Source organism: Selaginella moellendorffii, unplaced genomic scaffold, assembly GCF_000143415.4.
Source record: "Selaginella moellendorffii unplaced genomic scaffold, v1.0 SELMOscaffold_72, whole genome shotgun sequence".
NCBI classification, from domain to species: Eukaryota; Viridiplantae; Streptophyta; class Lycopodiopsida; order Selaginellales; family Selaginellaceae; genus Selaginella; species Selaginella moellendorffii.
Window position 1 is genome coordinate 784,884 of NW_003314333.1, and position 21,333 is coordinate 806,216.

General features: G+C 49.8%; 6 protein-coding genes across 7 annotated transcripts; 3 read left to right on the forward strand and 3 right to left on the reverse strand.

The window, feature by feature from the left end:
* Nucleotides 1-45: 45 nt before the first annotated feature.
* Nucleotides 46-3,169, forward strand: LOC9639932. Its single transcript, XM_002986131.2, has 12 exons — nucleotides 46-703; nucleotides 768-825; nucleotides 896-991; nucleotides 1,067-1,180; nucleotides 1,252-1,578; nucleotides 1,635-1,709; nucleotides 1,763-2,085; nucleotides 2,142-2,241; nucleotides 2,322-2,381; nucleotides 2,446-2,532; nucleotides 2,584-2,709; nucleotides 2,758-3,169. The coding sequence occupies exons 1-12, from the start codon at nucleotides 567-569 to the stop codon at nucleotides 3,067-3,069; spliced, it is 1,815 nt and encodes a 604-aa protein (XP_002986177.2). The 5' UTR covers nucleotides 46-566; the 3' UTR covers nucleotides 3,070-3,169.
* Nucleotides 3,163-5,157, reverse strand: LOC112340917 (E3 ubiquitin-protein ligase ATL6-like). The gene has a single exon (XM_024660121.1). The coding sequence runs from the start codon at nucleotides 4,480-4,482 to the stop codon at nucleotides 3,391-3,393; it is 1,092 nt and encodes a 363-aa protein (XP_024515889.1). The 5' UTR covers nucleotides 4,483-5,157; the 3' UTR covers nucleotides 3,163-3,390.
* Nucleotides 5,158-5,300: 143 nt separating this feature from the next.
* Nucleotides 5,301-7,894, forward strand: LOC112340916 (RING-H2 finger protein ATL2-like). The gene is made up of 2 exons (XM_024660120.1): nucleotides 5,301-7,087; nucleotides 7,148-7,894. Exon 1 carries the CDS (start codon nucleotides 5,578-5,580, stop codon nucleotides 6,670-6,672), a length of 1,095 nt encoding a protein of 364 aa, XP_024515888.1. The 5' UTR covers nucleotides 5,301-5,577; the 3' UTR covers nucleotides 6,673-7,087; nucleotides 7,148-7,894.
* Nucleotides 7,895-10,177: 2,283 nt separating this feature from the next.
* On the forward strand, nucleotides 10,178-14,670 carry LOC9639853 (auxin response factor 17). 2 transcript variants are annotated; one of them, XM_024660110.1, is made up of 13 exons: nucleotides 10,178-10,788; nucleotides 10,882-10,994; nucleotides 11,060-11,164; nucleotides 11,226-11,432; nucleotides 11,515-11,599; nucleotides 11,669-11,759; nucleotides 11,834-11,998; nucleotides 12,063-12,185; nucleotides 12,243-12,318; nucleotides 12,380-12,509; nucleotides 12,569-14,025; nucleotides 14,092-14,285; nucleotides 14,362-14,670. In XM_024660110.1, the coding sequence occupies exons 1-13, from the start codon at nucleotides 10,782-10,784 to the stop codon at nucleotides 14,561-14,563; spliced, it is 2,955 nt and encodes a 984-aa protein (XP_024515878.1). In that variant the 5' UTR covers nucleotides 10,178-10,781; the 3' UTR covers nucleotides 14,564-14,670. The 2 variants fall into 2 exon arrangements, with proteins under 2 accessions (XP_024515878.1, XP_024515879.1); XM_024660111.1 differs by having other exon boundaries at nucleotides 10,178-10,766.
* Nucleotides 14,636-16,027, reverse strand: LOC9639854 (replication stress response regulator SDE2). Its single transcript, XM_002986214.2, has 4 exons — nucleotides 15,363-16,027; nucleotides 15,072-15,273; nucleotides 14,967-15,020; nucleotides 14,636-14,903 (listed from the first exon to the last, which is right to left on the reverse strand). Exons 1-4 carry the CDS (start codon nucleotides 16,007-16,009, stop codon nucleotides 14,754-14,756), a joined length of 1,053 nt encoding a protein of 350 aa, XP_002986260.2. The 5' UTR covers nucleotides 16,010-16,027; the 3' UTR covers nucleotides 14,636-14,753.
* Nucleotides 16,028-19,552: 3,525 nt separating this feature from the next.
* LOC9639934 (NEDD8-conjugating enzyme Ubc12) lies at nucleotides 19,553-20,605 on the reverse strand. Its single transcript, XM_002986215.2, has 5 exons — nucleotides 20,423-20,605; nucleotides 20,243-20,351; nucleotides 20,110-20,188; nucleotides 19,937-20,053; nucleotides 19,553-19,881 (listed from the first exon to the last, which is right to left on the reverse strand). Exons 1-5 carry the CDS (start codon nucleotides 20,532-20,534, stop codon nucleotides 19,744-19,746), a joined length of 555 nt encoding a protein of 184 aa, XP_002986261.1. The 5' UTR covers nucleotides 20,535-20,605; the 3' UTR covers nucleotides 19,553-19,743.
* Nucleotides 20,606-21,333: the final 728 nt, after the last annotated feature.

The following is a 21,333-nucleotide window of genomic DNA, read 5'->3' on the forward strand; positions in this document are numbered from 1 at the left end:
CCCAGTAAAAGGTTAAAAGGTCTTCGTTTTTACTAATTTATTTGCGAATATTGGTGCGCATGAAGAGAAAGAACGAGGGCTTAGCTAATGAAAGAAGGAATGATGAACACATTCCAGGCGCTGGCGCTGGCCGGAAGGAGCTAGGTCGATTCGATCGCTAGGGCGCATTCATTGCGCGGCACAGGTTTGTGAAGCCAAATCTCGTGGTATCGTTGCGCTCCAGGCAAGCAGGCGGCTCCATCGGCATGGGATCGCGATGATCTTTGCTTGTTTCGATGGAATCCCGAGCGCGGGCACGTATTTCGAGCGCTCCAGGCCGGAATCCCTCCTCTTTTGGGATCGCAATGCGGGTATCCAGCTGCGAGCTCTGGAAATATTGAAAGGCTGGGCAGTGATTCTGTTCTTCCGGGAAGAAGGAAGGGGCGAGCTCGCCGAGCCAAGACAATGGCGTTAGTTAGGTGGATGTAACTGCTGCCTAGTTCCGGAATGCGGCGCGCAACAAGAATCGAGAGCTCTCGTCGTGATCATCCAGGCGCTCGGCTCCAAGCTGGATTGATTATAAGGGGATGGAATCGCCAGAGTTTCAGTTCGACGTTTTCTCCGCGAATGATCATCACTTCTCGCTGCGCGATAGCGTTTCTTTCGTCGATGGCAATGCTGCTAGTGCTGCTGCGGCTTCGAGACGACACTCGCGATCTATGAGGTATGGCTTTCTCGCGACACTGGTTGGTAACTTTGGAAAAGCTGATGCTCGTGAGCTGGAGCAGTGCGCCAGTGTATCAACGCCCGTCTGGTGGTTGGGGGGAGGCTTTTCAATACAAAGAGGTGAGCAACGCCGATACACTCTCACTCTCATCGCTAGTTCCCTCTTCTCTTCCAAACACTTTTTTTCCAGGTCTTTATGCCGGATAAAACAAGAGGGTGGAGCTACATGCTGAAAAGGAGCGATGTTGACACGAGAATTAGCCAGCGAGCGAGCTTAGAGAAGGACGTAAGTAGCGATGGTTTAAGAAAGAAGTTCTATTTCACTTACGTGATCCATCAATTGGTGCTTTTAATTCCGCAGGTTCATGAGCTCCAGCTACAGCTTGAGATTGAGAAAACTGTACGAAAGGTGCTGGAGAAGGCCTTAACATCGCCCTGCTGTGAGCCACTATCGTCTGGAGTTTTAAGTCCTCAGGTGAGTGGAGTGGTGCATTAAACTGTACTATATTTCTGTTTTTTCAAACTGGTCCTTTGTCCGCCTGGCAGATCACGGAGCTCATCAAAGAGATTTCAAGTCTCGAGTCAGAAGTGGTTCACTTGGAGAAGCACGTACTCTCACTGTACCGGAAAGTGTTCGACAGCAAAGGGACTCCACAAGATGCCGGCGTTCCAATGCGTCTGCTGTCGTCGAGCGACCATCAACATAACGTCAGCGTCCGACACAGGCCAAGGAGAGCTTATTCTTTCCAGCATAGACGACATGCTTCCCAGGGCTGCCAATCTCTACAAGATGCTGCCTCATATGCGCATTCGAAAACAAGGCATGCGTCGCTCCTTGGCGGGAAGTTCCGCATTGCGGAGGAGCAGGAAAACGTAAGCAATGCGTTTCAAAGCCTTTCTTTACCTTTTTTGCTCTTTATCTTGGCCAGGAAACTCGGGTGTATTCTTCCGAATTTGATGTTCCGAGTCCGCGGGGCTGGGCCTTGGCGTGTGATACTCATACGGTAAAAGCCGTTTCGCTGTATCATCTCTGCAATTTCTGGCTTTACGTGTGCAGCCGCTGCAAGGCGCAGCACCAGATCGCAACTTAACGGAATTCTACGATTCTCCGAACAAACTGTCGGAACGAATGGTGCGCTGTATGGCTGCCATTTACTGTAAACTAGCTGATCCGCCGCTGCCATCCACTGGAGATGCATTATCTCCACCTTCTTCATCGTCAATGTCGTCAACGGGCACTTCTCGTGATGTATCCAGCGAAGGATGGAGTCCGCTGTCCAAAGAATCGGCGACTTGTTCAACGAGTATGATCGAAGTCCCCTGGATTCGCGTGGACAAGGAGCGTTTGACTTACGCAGCACAGGCCTTGCGGAATTTCAGGTGAGCGGTTTTAATTATGGTGTTTCGTTGCTGCTGGCTGACATACCGGCCGACAGATCAATGGTCGAGCAGCTTGAGAGCGTTCACCCGGGTGAAATGAAGCATGACGAAAAGCTGGCGTTTTGGATAAATATCCATAACGCGCTGGTGATGCACGTACGAGAATCTCTTCTGATTTAACTCACCTGATCAAGATTCTCGCTCCTACTAACGTGCGGAGATGACGTCTCTTGCAGGCATACTTGGCATATGGAATCCCGCGCAGTAATCTTAAAAGGGCTTCTCTTTTGCAAAAGGTACATCCACCAGGCCATACCAGCTTCTTGCTTAGAAATTGCGTTCGTGTTCCCCATGTTTCAGGCTGCGTATAAAGTAGGTTCATATTCTATAAACGCGTGTACCATAGAGAATTCGATTCTTGGCTGCCGCTCTCAACGTCCAGCTCAGGTTCTTGCCATCGCACTTGCAACTTGACGGAATTATATTCCTTCTGTGCAGTGGCTTCAAACGCTTTTCGGACCCCTCACCAAGTTCAAATCGGAAGAACGTCGAGCTTATGCACTAAACACGCCAGAGCCACTGATCTGTTTTGCGCTGTGCTCCGGAGGACGCTCCGATCCGGCGGTACTTTCCCCGTTTACTTGCGTGTATCTGGCTCACATTTTGTTCCAGGTGCGAGCTTACACTCCAAAGTCTGTCAAGACAGAGCTCGAGTCAGCCAAGAGAGACTTTCTACTCGCAAACATCAGCACCAAAAACAGCAAAGTCCTGGCGCCAAAGCTGGTCGAGGCATATGCGCGCGACGCCGGGCTCTCCTCGAGCAAGCTCCTGGATTGGATCATCCGCAACGCATCTGACAAGCAGGCGAGGAACTTTCGGCATGGAAAGTCGACGGGGCAGCGGCAGCGACACCTGGAATGGATCCCTTACGACTTTAACTTCGGCTACGTGTTTGTGAGGGAGCTGGCGACGACGACGAGATAAGTGGTTTTCTTCTCCGAGTGAGTTCTTCACAGCATATTTATTGGTTCTAACTCTGTGTATATTAACACCCCAAAGCGAAGTTTACAGCTTGAAAGAAAAAGAGACGCAACACGGGGTGGTATTCACTTTTAAAGAAGCTTCTTCCGCGACAAGAGCGTGAGCCAGCCAAACCATAGGTGCGCGAACGGAAAGCGTGCACACACGACTCTCACAACAGCGTTGCTCAGCTCAGCCACAAAAACCAATGACGACGACGACGACGACGACGACTTTTCCTCCCCTCGATCGAGATTCGACAAGCCGGAAGCTATGTACAGCTTACTAGGAAGCAGCGGAGGTGGGCGGGGACTTATGATGATGGTGATCGGGCGTGACATCCTTGGCAGCAGTACCGCCAACCAGCCACTTCAAGCTCCGCCTCGCAAATCCAGAGACCGATGCTCCTCGGTTTGCCGCGGACGACTCGCCGCCGCCACTCCAGAGATTGCCGGAGCCAACCGAGACGGACCTCCGCAAAACATCCGGGCTGCGAGCAGCCGGCAACGAGTCGGGCTCGTCGAGTGGAGCAAGCCCGGCAAAGCTGTTTGAGTGGTGGATCACAACCTGAGGAGGAGCAAGTCCCCGCTGGCTCCTGGCTCGCATTTTCTCCCGGATCTCCATCAGCTCCAGGTCGTGCACCGCCATCTTAAACGACTCCGAGTGCCGCGAGAGTGTCCTCACCGCCTGGCCTTGGTCGTGCCGCCGGCTGGCATCCAGCGCCTCGTCGGGCTGGTGATCTTCACGAAGAACCGGGCGCTCGGGATCCGCCGCCACCGTCACCACCACCTCCACCTCCACCTCCGCTGCTGCGTCCCGCCGCCCCTCAGCGATGGAGTTGGAGTTTGGATCCCGGCGGAAGGAGCCGACCACTGCCGAGAGAGCGCGCTGCAGGTGCCCGGACACGGCATTTTGGTCGAGGTTGCGGCGACAGAGCGGGCAAGTGGAGTGGGTCTCGAGCCACATATCGATGCAATCGGCGTGGAAGAGGTGGCCGCAATCGGGGAGGAGGCGGACTTGCTCGTTCTCCTCGAACTGGAGCAGGCACACTGTACACTCGGGGCCGGCCTTCCCCTTCTTGCTGGATTTGATGGACGAGTATCTCAAGATGGGCAGCTTCTCCAGCGATTCGGGATCCAGGCCGCGGTGCCGCTGCTGCTGCTGCTGCTGGCCTTGCTGCTGCTGCGCGTTGGGGCCGGCGTTCCAGCCGGTGGCATTCACCATGTTGCAGCGGCGGATGTAGAGCACGAAGAGGGCCATGAAGAAGAAGGTGGTGACGAGCACCACGACGATGATCGCCATGCTCGCGTTGAATTTGTAGGTGAGATCGCTCGGGTAGAACATCCCGCCGGGGCCGCTGGGTGGGCTCGACGACATTGTAGCTGCTCGCGAAATATCGCCCAAATCGATAGATGACGATGGGAAGGATCTAGATCGAATCGCGGAAAGAGGAAGAAATCCCTCTCGGGCTGATGGATATCGATCTTAAATAGCCAGACCTTGGTCCTGCCGCTGTTCACACGCAGATTTCCGCGATCGCTCGTCCCTTTGTCGTTGCTGCTGGCCTCTCGGCGCGTCCTCGTTACGATCCAAGAGATAGAACCGGAAAAGAGAACGCGGACACCGCTGTTCTCATCGCACGGCTTTCTAGCCTATCCCTCACTAGCCACGCCAGACAGAGATCCACAACACGCCAAGCCGAGCGCTCCATCGCGCCCTCTCTCCTCTCTCTCCTCTCGCCCTCTCTCCTCTCTCCTCTCGCCCTCTCGCCCTACCCTAATTTCTCCCCCTGGAAGAAGAAGTATCGCAGTCGCCAGGCATTGGAGAGAGGCTTTGTTGCCAAAGTCGTATCCGGCAGCTCTGTGCTGGTTGACAAAATTTTCCCACTGCCACGTGGCCAACACTGGGCCACTTGAAAAAAATTTCTAGTAAGGGAATTTTATTTCTTACATTACGTAGGCGGCCATCTAGATTTTACACTTACCATGGCGGCCTTCTAGATGCTCCCAGACCATAGCACAAGCATTGTATTCCGGCGCTACTACAGTAAAACGCCAGAAGAATATTCGCAAGAATCTTTCCGACACAAGGAGATCGATCCAACGGCTACGATTTGCGTGCGTTTGAAATAATCTTTAAACAAAATAGAAAGATTATCTCCGACGAAGAGGATGAGATGAGCGTCCCTTCCCTTTCAAAGAGGTAGGGCTGCCTTTCCGTGATATGAATCTTTGGCCTCTCTCTCTCCCAAAAGAAATCTCTCTTTCCTTTGCGCGCCTCGCAGATCCATCCACCAGCATTTCCTCCATCATCGATCGGCGCCTGCATTTCGACTCCTCTTCTCGATCAATGATCTCTGGTGGTGAGCAGCAGCTCGCAATTCCCTCTTCTTGGCGTGGCTATGGCGGATTTTCACGAGCGGTGATTTGATCGGCCGAAATATCGACTCGAACTTCTTCCTTGGAGGGAGCTATGGCGGCTCCTCCATCGGCATCGCCGCTCACATACCCCTACAGCCTGAATTTCCAGTCGAGCACCAGCGTCGCGATCATCATCGTCGTCCTCGGCGCCACATTCTTCTTCATGTTCTTGTTCGTCATCTACATCAAGCGATGCAACACGGAGCGATTCGACCAGGGCGATGGGATGATGGCGCTCTCCAATCCACGGCACGATGGCGGCGGCGGCGGCGATGGCTGGAATCACCACCACCAGCAGCCGCGCATCCACGGCCTGGACCCCGAGGTTCTCCAGAAATTCCCAATCTTACAGTTCTCTCTGGATCGCAGCGACAGCAAGAACAAGAACAGCGCAAGCGCTACCACCAAGAAGGGCAAGATCATCGATGGCCCGGTGGAATGCGCGGTGTGCTTGGGGAATTTCGAGGAGGGCGAGCTCTTGCGGATCTTGCCCGCTTGCGGCCATCTCTTCCACCCGGATTGCATCGATGCGTGGCTCCACACGCACTCCACTTGCCCGCTGTGCCGGCGAAGCCTCAGCCGCGATGCCGTGTCTGGGCATTTGCTGCAAAGAGCGCTCGCCGCGATCGCATCGCTCAGGAGCTCTGCCAATGCGGCCGCTGCCAACGAGGGGGACTCCTCCCCGGAGAATTCCACCATCTCTCCTCCAGTTCTTCCCACCCCTAGCGAGGATTTGGATCTGGAATCCCAGCAAGAGCTCGAGCAGGGACGGATCCTCCGCGCGCTCTCGCGCAATTCCGAGTCGTTCAAGGCGGCAGCACAGAGCTTGGAGATCCAGGAGAGGCTACTCGCGGCGGTGGCGGCGACGAGCTCCTCGTCTGGAAGGTACAATCTCTCATCCAGCTCCAATCCGGGCTCCGCGAGGCTGGAATTCCTCTCCCCGGGGAGATTGAGGAGCCTCTCTCACACCGCGGCAATGTCGCCCATCGCGTGTGGGCGAATGCCCCACTCCCAGAGCTTGACCAATCTCGTCGCCAGTGGGCAATCGCCCGGATGCTCGCAGTGCCAGCAGCCGGATGAGCCGCAATCGCAGCAATCGCGCTTCTCCCTGCGGAGATCCGTGTCAGCGTCCGGCCGGCGGCCATAAGAGCCCTAAAAAACAGAGGAGTGCTCCTCGGGACTGGTGATTGAATGGATCCCCCCACCAAACCCGAGCGCGACTGGACGGATCAAAGATTGGATTGATTGCGTGCTGCAGCTGCGATGCGATCGATCCATCCGAGCAGTAAAAGGTCGGCATCAAATGGGAGAACAGGGGAAAAAGGAGATGCGAGTGCCCTAGATGACGTTCCTTCTGCCCTAGCGGCGGGGGAATGGATATTCCGCTAGGCGAGAGACAGTTTGTGTTGTCCTAGACCTAGGAAAGGAGAGGAGCTCTGGCGGCGAGTGATCAACTCGGCATGGCGGGGGCTCCGCAGCCCAACATGGCGCTCCTCTCGCAAGCTCTCAATCAGTGCTCCGTCGAGGTTGCCCACATTGGGAACCTCCCCATCAAGATCCAGGTAACTAGAAAAAAATGCCTCTTGCTTGAATCTCTCATCTTTTTCTGTTCGTGATCGCAGCAAACGCAGCAGCAGATCCAACAGACACAGCAACAGATTCAGCAGCAGTTGCAACAAGTTCAACAGCAGCTGCAGGTGATTCAGCAGGCGCAACAGCAGCAACTGCAGCAAGTCCAGGTGAGCGCATGAAACAGAAAAGAAAAACAAGTTCACCAAAAGGAAGGACAAAATCGACACGCCACCTGTTTCTTGAAGTTGACAAGCACGTAGTTGATCACAGTAACACAAGTTTACAAACAGTCACACACACTTGGGAATTGTGCTGAAAGACTTGATCGGAAGCTTGCTTGTGGGAAGAATGAACTTTAAAAGCTGGAAGCTCAAAGCTGGTTGAATTGAATCGTGTTCCTCGCTCTGCTTGTGCAGCAAAGCATCCAGATCCTGCAGCAAGGCCAGGCGGGGATGCTGCAAACGCTGCAGCAGTGCATCCAGGCGCAGGCGCTCGTCCAGCAGGTGTCCGAGGCCCGGGCGCTGGCCCGAGCTGCAAACGCCGCAACCTCGCAGTCGATCGAGCCGCTGCCCGACGCGCAGAACGTGATGCCGCAAAACTTCCCCGCCACGAGATACGAGCTGACGCAGCTCAACGACAATGGCGTCAACAATCTGCTCGGCTTCTACGGCCTGCAGCTGCAAGGTAACATTGATGCCCGGCGGCAAAGGCTGGCGAGATTTCTCGGTGTGTCCTTGTGAAAGGTACTCGTTCCATCATTTCGGATATACAACTTTTAAAGTGCTAGTGACTGATCCTGACGAGATTTTCGAGCAGATTTGTGAACTTTGTTTTGTTTCAGCTGTTGTTTGCGCTGATGTTTTGAATGCCGAGGCAACTCATCACGTCCCTAGCCAGGCCACAACTTTCAGGGTCCATTTTTTCTGAATTGTTATCGTGATATCGAGGACTACTTTGTGTGAATCTATAATAGTGTCGAATCTTCCAAGTTCAAAGCAACATGAAGGTAATGAAAAGCTTGACATGTTTTTCTTTTTTCCCATGAGCTTTCAAACGCTGAGAACTGAAAAGTCTTCTAGCCCCTGTATTCGGCGTGATATAAGATTCAGGGACCCATGAATATCTATGCAGTACGTTCGTGGTCATCAAAGAGCAGAGTGTGGAGTTACATGGTCTATTTTTGTGCGCGAACTTGCTTGATCGTGTCAATCGCTGGTGTGACATGGTGGAGAGTAAAGAAATGCGAACCAGACCAGCCAATTCTGGCTGTCATGCACAATATCAATCAGCCCAATAAAGAAATCGGAATGCACACTGTCTCTAACACCGCAAGCAGGGAGATCGAGGCGTCTACAACCTTAATATACGCAGTCTTCGGTCTTGCTCTCCAGAAAACACCAAAACTTCCGAGCAGGGGAATATCCGGCCTTTGACAATGACGAGTTTTTGATCTTGTTGTTTCCCAAGGTGTTGTTTGTTTGCCCCTCTCCATACCTACACATCTCTAGCTATAAGAACCCCTTTTGATCCAAACAAGATCACTCACCAATTGGGTAGAAGAAAGAAACCTTGAACAAAAAAAAGGGAATTGGAGTGGCCAGGGGGATTAAATGTGGGCCTTTAAGAAGTAAGAAGGTAGACACACAGAACTCACACAATGGTGCCCATGCCCATACCAATGAGTCAGTGACAGGGGTTAAAAATAAAAACAAAGTCAAGAGCTAAAGAGCTGCTTCCTGCCAACAAGTGTGCCAGAAAACAACAACAGGCCCTCAGGATGGATGGATGAATTAAGCTGGGCCCACAGACAGGCATATTCTTGGGATATTCCTGATTTTTATTCCGATTCTCACTGGGCCAGTTTTACTGTTTTACCCCAGCAGGCGGCGCCGCTTGGTCACCTGTCGGTTGGTAGGGATGACAATGTCGGTAATCAAAGCGATGCACGTGGGAACGGACTGACTGACGGAAATGCCGCCGGCTCTCTGTCAGCCGCCTACGTGTAGCACGTATATTCCATCTGCTGATTCGCCTCCCATGGCGGGCGTCGTGTACGCTACGCAATACGAGCATACGGGCACAACATTGAGACTGGAGTGCTGTGATTTGCCTAATTCGTCGAGCGAAAAGAATGGCGGATCGATTCCATGGTATGATCGCGACAACGAAAGCCGCCACGTCATTCTGTGTGGCTTTGGCACGGCAGTAACACTGTGAGTGTGTGTATGTACAAGAGTAGTGTACAAGTGGTATTCGTATCGTGGGTGTCGTATGTGTGCTTGAAAGGGAATCTCGCGATGACGACAGCGTGTGTGTGTTTATACAGGCGACGCATTTAGGGTTTCCACACGTAAAATGATCCCGCGCGGGTTGGCAACAACGAAATTTGGCAATGATTCGGGGATTTGATGCTCCTACATGGGAAGGAACAGGAGCGGAGAAGGATGAGAGCGAAATGATCTTAGACGACGATACCATAATATGCTGTGGTCCATCCACTCTTCCTTTTCTCCTTTGAGTGTGATTTTTCTTTTTGCTTTGGTTGGAGCTCGAGGTTTCTGGGGGGCGTCTCGCTCGCGTGCGTGCCACTTTGTGGGATGGAATATATAGATTGGAATCTGGAGTGTGCGTGATTGTTCTTGTGGGGGGTTTGTTTGTCCCCCTCCCGCCCCCAATTATTCACTTGCGGGCGATGCAAATCGAAAAAACCAGCGACGAGAAAATGCGGGTTTGATACCAAAACGAGGAGCACTGGCTTGATTGATTTTACACACTTGCTCCATTGCGAGGGGGCACAGCGCAACCAGTACGGCGCCGGTACGGCACGGTCAAGCGGCGCTGACCGCGCACCGACAAAGCTGCGGCCGCCTGGCCGCAAAGCCCGCCGGGTCCAGCGCCGCCTGCAGTGGGGCCGCCTGTCGCCCAGCCGGTCACCCCGGCGTGTCCACTAACCGGTCCACAACATTCCGACCGGTCACGGCCCCACTGTCCGTACCGGATAGGGGCGGCGTACGGTAGGCGGGGCTGCCCAAGTGTGTTTAGTTTAGTGTTGTTGAGCTGGGTTTTTTTGGTTTCGCTGCTCGGCTATGGCGGACAAGGGAAGCAGCTGTGTCTGAAGAGAGCAGCAAAAAGACGTGAAATTCCGTTTGCTCTGTTTTTGGGAGCGCAGTGCGTTGTTGCCGCTTGTGATCCCCCAGATCCAAGCGCTCCACCTCTGGTGTTTGTCACTACTTTCCTCTCTCGATCTTATCCATTCCCATTCCAATCCTTTCCCGTCCTGGGTTTTCTCCCTTGGGTCTCTTCTCTCGTGCGAGCGAGTAGAGGGGTTTTAAACTTCCCAGATCCTGTGAGCTGCGGTCGTCTTGTTGGTGTTCTTGTCGCTCTTCCGGGGAGCACAACGGCAAAACTGGCATTATTGGGCCGGCAGCGGCGGCTTCCCGTGTGGATCTGCCGGATCACAGGCCATGGGGCTGCGAAATGCTCAGCAGTGGTCGCAGGTAGAGCTCCGTCTCGTCTCGCGGGGGGTGGAATGAAGCATGTCTAGCAGCTCGCTCGACTTCTAGGAGCACGAGAACAGAACAAGCATCGATAGAAAAGTAGAAGGCGAGAGATTTGAGCTGGTTTTGGAGCTCGATCTGCCTTCTTCCAAGTCCGAGTGAAAGCTAAAAGGTAGCGCCAGGATTCATGGAAGGTACTACTCGCGAGTTACACAGAGAGAGAGAGAGAGAGAGAGAGAGAGAGAGAGAGGGCTTTAGCTGGGTGGAAATGAATTGTTTGCTTGCAGGAGAGAAGAAGGCGATGAACACGGCTCTTTGGCTGGAATGCGCTGGTCCTCTGGTGACGCTTCCAACAGTAGGCAGCCATGTCGTCTACTTTCCTCAAGGCCACAGCGAACAGGTTCGTAGCAAACGCAAAGAGGGTGTGACGCAGGAACTTAGAGAAAGTTGGTGTTTGATCTCCAGGTGGTGGCTTCCACGACTCAAAAGGATGGAGTGGAGGCAGAGATCCCGAACTATCCCAATCTCCCAGCGCATCTCATTTGCCACCTCCACAACATCACGCTCCATGTAAGCTTTCCAGATCTTGCAGCGAGAGTTTGTTCGAGCTAAGCGGAGGACTTGGTTTCAGGCCGATCCAGACACGGACGAAGTCTACGCGCAGATGACTTTGCAGCCGGTGCAGAACGACAAGGAGCCCTTCCTGACACCCGATCTGGGAATCCAGCCCAAGCAGCAAACTCTCTCCTTTTGCAAGACTTTGACAGCCAGTGACACGAGCACGCACGGTGGATTCTCCATCCCAAGGCGCGCAGCCGAGAAAGTCTTCCCTCCTCTCGTAAGAAAACTCTTTTCTAGACTTCTTGGCTTGGGGGACTCTAAAGCTTTCTTTCTCGCCGTTCTTTGCGTGGCTTGTCTAGGATTTCACCAAGCAGCCCCCGGCGCAGGAACTCGTTGCCAAGGATCTCCACAACCAGCAGTGGACGTTTCGACACATTTACAGAGGTAAGTTCGTCTCGTCTCCGCGATGAAAACCGTAAGAGAAATACTCTTTCTCTCTCTCCTGGCGCGCAGGACAACCGAGGAGGCATCTCCTCACGACTGGCTGGAGTGTTTTCGTAAGCGCCAAGAGGTTGCAAGCGGGAGACACAGTTCTCTTCATCAGGTTCGCGTTCCTCGCGCGAGGCGTGTGTGACTCGTGAGCCTGATCTTTCGTTTCTTTCTCTTGTTCTTGATCAGGGATGAAAACAACCATCTCCTGCTGGGAATCAGGCGAGCAAACAGGCAGCAGGCCAACGTTCCCTCCTCGCTTCTGTCGAGCGACAGTATGCTCATTGGAGTCTTAGCTGCGGCTGCCCATGCTGCCACCACCAACAGCCGATTTACGATCTTCTACAACCCGAGGTGAGAGAGAACTTTAAAAATCTTCGTCTTGTCCTTTCGTTCCTAACCTTAATGCTTGTGTCAGGGCAAGTTTCTCCGAGTTTGTCGTCCCCTTCTGCCGATTCAGCAAAGCAACTTACCACCCCCGCGTTACTGTCGGCATGCGTTTCCGCATGGAGCTCGAGACGGAGGACTCGAGCACGAGAAGGTAATCCTCGTTGCTCGTTCTTGCAACTTTAAGTATAAACTCGGCCATCTTTTGCAGGTATATGGGTACGATAACTGGGATTGGTGACCTCGATTCTGTTCGGTGGCCAAACTCTCTCTGGAGAACTCTAAAAGTGAGGAGCATTGCTTTCGCGATTGATCACCAACTTACACAAAAAATCTTGATCTTTGCAGGTTGGGTGGGACGAGTCGACTGCCGGGCAGAGACAAAAACGCGTGTCGCTGTGGGAGATAGAACCACTCACTGCTCCCTACTTCCCATGCACGTCCTCGCTCTTCCTGAGAAAGAGAACTCGACTTGATGGTATGTATGAGTAAGTAGCAAAAATAACAGTTGAGTTACCAGGCTTTCTTTTTGCGCAGGCGAGCTGGACGAGCTGGACGCGATCCGGTCCCAAGTGTGGGCTCGAGCAGAGGACGGGAAGATGGACATCCGTGCACTCAACGCCGCCGGCTTGAGTCTCGAGCACTGGCTTCGTTTCCAGCATAAGCCCGAGGCGGCCATAGCCACGGCGTCGCAGCCGGACTACTACCGAGCCATGGCGGCCCAGGCCCTCCAAGAGTTTCGAAGCGTCGACTCCGCAAAGCAGCAGCATCAGCAACAGCAGCAGCAGCAGCAGCAGCAGCAGCAGTTCGTCACACCAGTTATCCATATGACGCCACAGCAGCAGCAGCAGCAGCAGCAGCAAATACAGTATAGAAGCCAGTTGCCGCAGCAGCAAGTTCTGCAAAGCCATCCTCCACAGCAGCCGATCTTCCAGCCTCAACAATTACAGCAGCAACAGCAGCAACTTCACCACCAACAGCAACAACAGCAATCTTCTCATCATCAGCAGCAGCAACAGCACCACCACCACCATCAGCAGCAGCATCGCCAGCAGCAACAACAGCAGCAACAGCAGCAACAGCAGCAGCAGCAGCAGCAACAACAACAACAACAACAACAACAGCTCCAACTTCAACAGCAGCAGCAGCAGCAGCAGCAACAACAAAGCTATCAGCTGCAAGTCCCGGCTTCTCTCCAGCAAACTGTCCCCCTAGCGTCGAGGCTCACCCCCGGTTTCTCCGAGGACTCTGGAGCGAGCTTTGGCTCCATGCCAGCCAACAACATGTCGCTGCAAAGCCTCCTCAACCGGTCCAACCCAGACGCCTTACTCCAAGAGAGCCAGTACTCGAGCCAACCAGTGGCGGCTGCTCTCAAGCAAAACCAGCTCCCTTTACAGCAGCAGCAGCAGCAGCAGATCCCAGCTCCGGGACTCTTGTCTCAAGAGCCGCAGCTCTCGGGTTCCTGGATGTCGTCGATACGGGACTCCACCGGACCAGCTTCCGCCGTCTTGAGCCCGCGGACGCTCGACTCGTCAGGAAATCCTTACATGGTCCAGCCTTCTCCATCAGGGGGAGCAGCAGCAGCGGCTCATCTCTCGCACTTGCCACCACCACCAGCAGCCGCAGCAGCAGCAGCTCCCACACCACCTTACAGCGTCTACCGGGACGTGTCATCGTCCCACCAAGAGCAAGACGTCCAGTCTGATCTCCGCAGCAACAGCCACCTCCTGTTCGGAGTAAATATCGACAGTCCTCTGATGCTGTCGAGCGCAGCCGCGGCAGTGGCGCAGGGATTTGCTCCCGCCGACAAGGCTAAAGACGTTTCCTTCTCGATGATCGGCTCACCTTCCGGCTCGGACATGCACATGAGTGGAGGAACAGCAGTTGCTCTTGACGACAGTCCGACGAGTTGGCAGCAGCAGCAACACCAGCAGCAGCAACAGCAACAGCAGCAGCAACAAGTCCAGCCTTCTCCGATGAGAACTTTCACCAAGGTGGTAGAAACAAGCCTGCTTTCCTGTGCCAAGCTTGACGAGTTTCCGGCTGTTTATGATTCGCAGGTGTACAAGACGGGGTCCGTCGGAAGGTCCATAGACGTGACGCGGCTCAAGAACTACGAGGAGCTCCGGAGAGATATCGCACGGATGTTCAACCTCGAAGGCCAGCTTCTCATGGACTCGTGTCGATCGTCGTGGCAGCTTGTGTTTGTCGACTACGAGGGAGACGTTCTGCTCGTTGGAGACGATCCGTGGGAGTAAGTGACGCAGCCGTTTCGTAGCCGAGAGAGCTTCTTTCACTGATTGATTGTCTTGTCTCTTTGATGATGCCAGGGAGTTCGTCGGCTGTGTCCGGTTCATCAAGATCCTGTCACCTTCCGAAGTCCAACAGTTGAATCGCGAAAATCTCGAGTCCATAGCTGCAGTCCCCAACCAAAGACAGACGAGCAGCAGCTCTGACGACTGTGCCAACCCCACCAACAACTTTGCTCAGGATCCTCGCCTATCCTATCACCACAGGCCAGACTTCTGTTGATCGCCTCGGTCTTTTCCATACCCAGCCTGCCAAGGAAGAAGATCCTGGTAGCAATTTTGTAAAACACGTCCGTCTGTAAATACTATTAACTTTGTTATTGCTCTTCATATGTAAGCTCCTGGAATGAAGCACCAGGCCAGGAGGACAAGCGTTACAATTAGTCGCACAAAAGCCAGTGGTACCTTCTCTGTTACTTGGACTTGGCAAAATGCTTCTTATCCAGTTTCTCGACTGGTGTGGTTTTCAAGAGAAACAGCCTTGCCGACCTTTCCTTCAAGCTTCCACCGCACTTAAGGCCTCGCTTCTGGAGCTCGGACTTAAGCCGATCCATGCCAAGTGTCTGTAAATCACAGAGCAACCTGTTTAGCCATCAAGTAAAAAAGAAATCCTGAACAGTACATACCTCCAGCTCTTCGGCGCTCTGAAAGTTGTCGAAGCTTAGTTCTTCTTCTATGACCTGAAAGAAAAAAAGAATATTTTTTCCTTTTTAACAATTCCCATTGCTTACCTTTGGCGGTGGCTCCTGGGGAGCCTGGAGATTTACCACAGGCTCCACAGGCTCCACGGGCTTCGCTGTCTCAGCCGGTGACGGGACAGCCTCTGGCGAAGGATTTAATACGCTGGGGTCTTCGAAACTTTGACTACTGGAGGCCCCAGTGTGGATAGGAGGAGGCATCAACTCTTGGTCGCTATCCTTTCCAGTCGACATTCTGGAAAAGGAGACAGAACAAGAATCTCAGAAAAAGCAAACCAAAACACCAGCCAGAAAAACACCAGCCAGAAGAATGGCACGACTTACATTCGAAGTTTCTTGGATGCCATGTCGTCCATGTCGATCTTCTTTCTCTTTCCATCAGTCCCCCGCTTCTTGTTCTTGGCCCGCCTCAAGCCATCCAGCACTGCTTCCTGGACCTCCTGTGACTTTCTCTCCGCCTCTTCACGGAACTTCTTGATATCCTCCGCGGCGGACGACTCATTCTTTAGCTTCTGGCTTTCCTTCTTCAAATAGTCGTGAGCCACCACTTCCAGCTGCCTCAATCCCGCCTCCTCGTTCCACTCCTTGATCTTCTTCTCCCCATTTACATGCCTCAGCCGCCTCCCACTCATGTCTCTACACGCATCGAAATTACTCGTCTTCTTCTGCCCGGCCTTGGTGGCCGCCCCCCTAAGCAGCGAGCCAAATCCTCCCTTCCCGCCCCTCAGGCGCAGCAACACAGCGCACGACGCATCCCTGGACGCCGGCAGAGCCTCGCCCTCGCCAATCTCCCGCGTCCCTGTGACGATCCGCTGGAGCGATGGCGGAATGCCCGCGATCTCGAATACCCTAGCCTTGAGATCCTCGCAGAGAACCCGCGGTGATGCGAATCGCACGCACCTGGTGCTGCCATTGAGAAGCCTTACCAGGATTTGCTGCTCCACGGTCTCCTCTGCCACCGCCATCGCCATTCCTCCACAAACCCTAACTCAAAATAAAAAAATGGAATATCCTTTTTAGGGTTCTATCATAGAAGTATCTCAACGTTTTTAAAGGTATGCGCACTACGATTGAGGACTTTGTTTCGGGTTTTCTAGGGGACAAATCGTTGCTGCCGGTGTGGATTCATCCCAACTTCGAGCTTCTTGAAGAGTACATTGATGCTGTCATTTGAAGCACAGAGAAGGAAGCGCCACCGGTTCGTGGTATCGGCAAGAGGTACTTCGGACACTACTGGTTCTTCAAGCAAGCCAAGCTCAAGCACAGGGTGATATGGAGGACAAATAGTGACGATCCACTGTTTCTCTAGTACGACTTCTCGTTGGATGAGCCCCTGGTGGACGTAACCATGCTCTAGTCGGCTGGACTGAAGCGGGAAAGGATCATACCTGGTTGATTGTCGATGGTGAGTCCAAGGGGATTGCGGGGCACTCCGGGCCAGTTCTGCAGTTCGTGCCGCCAGGTCGTCGTGGTTATCACGAGTTCTCCAAGGACGGTGGCCAGTTTTGTCATCTCGAGGCCTGGAGTTTGGAAGACTTGAGGGCTTGCAGAGCTGGAGTTTGATGATGCGCAATTAGAGAGGCGATTCTATATCTGCAGGGGTATGCCGCGTTTGATATTTGATGACGAGATTTCGCTCAGGCCATTGCACTTTAGGCGACTTAAGATTACAGGGGACATTCCGAGTGAATGGAGAGGGACCACCTCGACGAAAAGAATACTGGTAGGGAAGGCTGGGTTCAATGTTTACGATGATTTTAGTGGGGAGAGAGGACGCAGGAGGATCGGGAATAGCAGGAGGTCTGGCAAGGGTCCCATGTTTCGTGGAGCCATATTCTGGAATTCAGAAGGCTTTCGGTTCATTACTCATGCCAGATATCATCTTCCAGGCGACAGTATCGGGAATCATAAACTCTTTTGGTCAGTAATTTGGGACATCGTTCAGGAGTATGATATATGGCACAAGCATAGGAACCTTCCTGCACCGCCATTTTACAGGTTTATTTTTGTGGTTCCAGAGTCCAAGTTTGATGCTTACGAGTTACAAGAAAAAACGATGGAAATACAGTCTTTTATTTTTAATGGGTTCCATCTAGCCGTCAGATCAAGGGAATGGTAGTTAATACCCATTGTGATTTATATTCCTGTGTTTCCCTTAAGATACGTTGCTCATCAGATCCAAACATTAGTGACTGTTAGCCAGTCAAATTATTAAGCAAGAAGCTGGCCGAATTTACAAGGCAAGATCCAAACACAAGCTCAGTCCTCGAAGTTTCTACCTAGATTATCAGGACTACATAATAAAGTTTCAATGAATAATATTGTATTGGCAAGCCTTCCATCCAAAGAATCTATTTATTTTCTCCTGCCATAGAATATAAAGGTTTTCTAGTTTTTAGAATATTATGAGTCTTTTGGAAAGTTTGTCTCACATTTTGTTTGTTTTGGGCCATTCGATCATGCTGTGAATGTTGCTCGTGGGTTCGCAGAACACTATAGCATAAACCACTTGCAACTTGAAAAGAAAAACATGAGCCATCAATGAGACAAAGATGGCTGTCAAACTAGCGGAGAGACTGCTGAAACAACTATTTATCAGTGTTGTGAGGAAGCTTCAACGGGAAGGTTGCAGCTGTGGACGCATTAGTACCAAAGATTTGGAGCAAGAGCACTTTATTTTTTTTAATGAAAGAAAATGGACCTGCACTTCCCATATCCAAACTATTTTGTCTCGACCACAAGTCATGAACAGCAGGAGCGCTCCATGCAATGCAATCCATTTTCATGCCCCTGAATCAGGATGCCATTAAGCTGAAAAAAAAAAAACGGTGTAGCATTGTAACACACTCTATGGTCTATTAGCATTAGGTATTGTGCCAATATGTTGACAATATTAAAGTACTCTCTGAATTGGAATTGTGTTGAGCTCAATTAGCTACCAATAGAAGATATTTTTAAACAAAATGCATTGCACTCATTTGTTCCAGATGCTAGGATTTAAATTCATATAGAATATAAGAATATTTTAAATTCATACTACATACTATTATTATAGTCTTCAGAACTTAGAACTTATTTTACTTTCTTGCTGTAAATTAATTTTAATTTATACTACATGATTTTTATATCTTATATTTATTAGAAATAAAAATATTAAATTTAAAACAAGATTTTTTTATAATTGATGAACTCAACTTAACTTTGGATTATTCCTTTTGTGATTACTAGAACATGAGAATTTTTTTAAACATGTCAATCATTCTATTCCATTTTTAATTTTTTTTCTTAAAAAATATTACACTAACTTGCAAAACATTTGTCAAAAATGAAAGATGATTAAATTTTAATTCATTTAAATTATGCATATGATCATACATTTTTACATTTTAGATGCACTATAAATCAAAGAAAATGTACTTAGTGTACCTTATAACAATTTATTTCCTCTTTATTTAGTTTATTTTTGGCTATAATAGATTTTCAATTATAAGAAACTAAGATTTTATTTTATTTCTCATACATTTATTAAATATTTTTTTAGTTAATTTCTCAATTTGTACAAGAATGTTATGAAGGCTACAATAAAATCAAAATAATTTAAAATAAATTTTTAAATAAATATATAAATATTTTAAAATTAGTATTTTAACTATACTTTTAACCTTTAAAGGGCCTTATCCTTTAAAATTTTATATATATATATATATATATATATATATATATATATATATATATATATATATATATATATGTAAACAAAGTTTACATGGCATAAAAAAGTGGCTCGAGAAAAACTTAAAACCCCTAGAATGCTAAAAGAGGAAAACAAAGTTTATTTTGAAAAAATGATGTTGTAAACTTCGTTTTCTTGTTATGGGATTCAAAAAGACAAAAATATTTTTTAAAAGAACTAAAGTAAAACAATATTATATATTAGTTTTACAATAAATTTTAAATATCTCAAAAAACTTCTCAATATATTTTATTTTCTTCATTATTTAAATTCATTATATATTACAAAATACCATTATTTAAGCAATGTCCATTGCAATCATTATTATTTGATGTCCATAATAAATTTTATCCATGCTATGAACATTAAATATATATCTAGATTTTAAACATAGCTTTTTATTGTTTACGTAATAATATAAAAGCAATGTGACATTCAATAATCATGTGACTGTAAAGAAATAATTCTTGTTCCTTTGAAATAACAAAAACTTATTAAACTATCAACTTGATAAATTTACCACAGCTATCTATCGACATTAACATAAATAAGATAATAAAATCAACTAAACATTATTTCCAAAAGAAACCTTGTTACATAGAATGGCATTTGATAAAGCAATTATATGTCTTTTAGACCTTTTATTGTACCCAAAAAGGATGAAGTTACAGCATATGCCCAACCTAGGGATTTAAAGTGCTTGAAATGGAGCACAGGTTCAAAAGGAACTTACCTTAGGAACTTACCTTATGGAGCAATGAACTTACCTTGGGTAAATGGATCAAAACAATTCAAACCATTTAACAAATTTTGTACATTCAACAATGCTTTATGTCAAAATTTAATAGATACTAACTGGGAAATATCCCTGTATATCGCAGCCATTTGTACCAAACAAATCCTTGTTTTTCCCTTCCTAAGCGAGCGAGCGAGCGAGCAAGAACGATCGAGAAGTCGACCGAGAAACCGAGATCATACGCATCTGTGAAACTGGTGGCCACCGACGAATCCGCCTTGCATCGATCTCCTCACGTTAGTTTCAAACTGTTTGGGGTTTGTTCTAAGCACCTCAGCGGCTTCCTGATTCAAAGGATCTTCCGGGTTTGGATCCTACGAGCAAACAAACTAAATTGGTATCTTAAGTAGAGAAAACATGGATACTTACCAAGAAGAGGTACTGCAGGCCGTAGATGATCGAGTTTATGCTCAAGACTGGCTTCCAGTCCTCTCGGAGAATGTTGAGACAAACATTTCCTTCGAGGTCGATGTTGGGGTGATAGATCTGCTCAAAACTTCGTGTGAGCAAAGAAAAGAATGTAAAGAGGAGAGAAGACTTACTTTGGTCTTGCATTTTACTTTGGGAGCTTCGTGAGGATAGATTCCCGAGACCTGGAACGTGAAAACAAACAAACCTCCGCTGGAACAATCCAATCGATCAATCGATAGCAACACTCACACGAAAAGAACTTACTGGTAGTAGCCTTCGTCCGGTCCGATAGTTATCTCGAAGTTGAGGAGATCATCCTTCCCGTTGGGGAATCTGATGGACGTAGATTTCGCCAAGTTGAGCTCACTGATATCTAGACAAAGAAAAGAAGAACAAGTTCTTTGTGAATGGATGAAGAAGGTGAGAGAGATTTCGTCGTTTTACCCTTTTGGACGCGCAACTCTCCGGGCGTTTGCTTCTTGCCGGCGCTGGGTTTGCCATTGGCGCCATCGGCAGCTTCCTTTTGCTTCTGCTTGACGCTGAAAAGCTTGATCATTATTGCCCCGGCGCCAAGCACTGGAATCGATCTCTCTCGCCGAAGACCTAAAACCACCGCCAGACCTAATTTGTCCCCCAAGCATTATGAGCGCGATGCCAAGGGTTTTGCTCCACCGTCATTCATCCACTAGAGCGCTGGACTCTCCAGGATCGATCGATAGATATCGGCGCAGGTAGATCGAAATGTTGCTAGATGGATATGTGTTGGCCAGATTATCGATGGTCACGGGGACGATTGATGGAGTGCTTGGAGATGCGATCGCCTGCTAACGTTCCAGTGAGTTTTGTTCTTGAAACATCAAAGGAAAAACCGCTTTTTTCAGGTATGCTACTAGCATTCGAGCGAATCCAGGATGCCTTGCGAAGTTTTCCCCGGAAGCTGATCAATCTAGCACAGAAGCAGTGGCCTCGCGATCGATACACCAGTTACTACAAAATCCAGTTTTTTTCTAGAAAAAAAAAGAAACTAACATTGTGATGGTTCTTCAGGTATGCGTTTCTATGCATTCTAGCGAATCCAGGATGGTTGTTTATTGCGAGTCACACACACACCTCACAGATGCACAGTAAGTGTTTCCAGCACGCTCTCTAATGCTCCGAGCACGCAAACGTGTCTCCTCTTTGCAGGTTATCGAGAATCCCATTCAGGCTGTGCGCCTGGAAGGCGCAGTTCGAGCAAGTTGAGCTCCCATCGCTCACTGAACAAGCCGCGCAGTCCGACGCTCCCTGGTGCTGCACCAAGCAAACCGTGCCAACTTGCTGCTCCCACGACCCCGTGACCACGGTATCCCACTCGT

Excerpts from the sequence above, each read along its gene's own strand:
- LOC9639932 (XM_002986131.2), top strand. The coding sequence starts at position 567 with ATGGAATCGCCAGAGTTTCAGTTCGACGTTTTCTCCGCGAATGATCAT. Across the intron at positions 704-767 it reads CGACACTCGCGATCTATGAG|TGCGCCAGTGTATCAACGCC; the intron begins GTATGGCTTTCT and ends GAGCTGGAGCAG. Across the intron at positions 992-1,066 it reads GAGCGAGCTTAGAGAAGGAC|GTTCATGAGCTCCAGCTACA; the intron begins GTAAGTAGCGAT and ends TTAATTCCGCAG.
- LOC112340917 (XM_024660121.1), bottom strand. The coding sequence starts at position 4,482 with ATGTCGTCGAGCCCACCCAGCGGCCCCGGCGGGATGTTCTACCCGAGC.
- LOC112340916 (XM_024660120.1), top strand. The coding sequence starts at position 5,578 with ATGGCGGCTCCTCCATCGGCATCGCCGCTCACATACCCCTACAGCCTG.
- LOC9639853 (XM_024660110.1), top strand. Across the intron at positions 11,433-11,514 it reads AGAAAGTCTTCCCTCCTCTC|GATTTCACCAAGCAGCCCCC; the intron begins GTAAGAAAACTC and ends TGGCTTGTCTAG. Across the intron at positions 12,510-12,568 it reads AAAGAGAACTCGACTTGATG|GCGAGCTGGACGAGCTGGAC; the intron begins GTATGTATGAGT and ends CTTTTTGCGCAG.
- LOC9639854 (XM_002986214.2), bottom strand. The coding sequence starts at position 16,009 with ATGGCGATGGCGGTGGCAGAGGAGACCGTGGAGCAGCAAATCCTGGTA. Across the intron at positions 15,021-15,071 it reads CCCAGGAGCCACCGCCAAAG|GTCATAGAAGAAGAACTAAG; the intron begins GTAAGCAATGGG and ends TTTTTCTTTCAG. Across the intron at positions 14,904-14,966 it reads AGAGCGCCGAAGAGCTGGAG|ACACTTGGCATGGATCGGCT; the intron begins GTATGTACTGTT and ends TGTGATTTACAG.
- LOC9639934 (XM_002986215.2), bottom strand. The coding sequence starts at position 20,534 with ATGATCAAGCTTTTCAGCGTCAAGCAGAAGCAAAAGGAAGCTGCCGAT. Across the intron at positions 20,189-20,242 it reads CCGGACGAAGGCTACTACCA|CGGAGGTTTGTTTGTTTTCA; the intron begins GTAAGTTCTTTT and ends GGATTGTTCCAG. Across the intron at positions 20,054-20,109 it reads AAGTAAAATGCAAGACCAAA|ATCTATCACCCCAACATCGA; the intron begins GTAAGTCTTCTC and ends AGTTTTGAGCAG.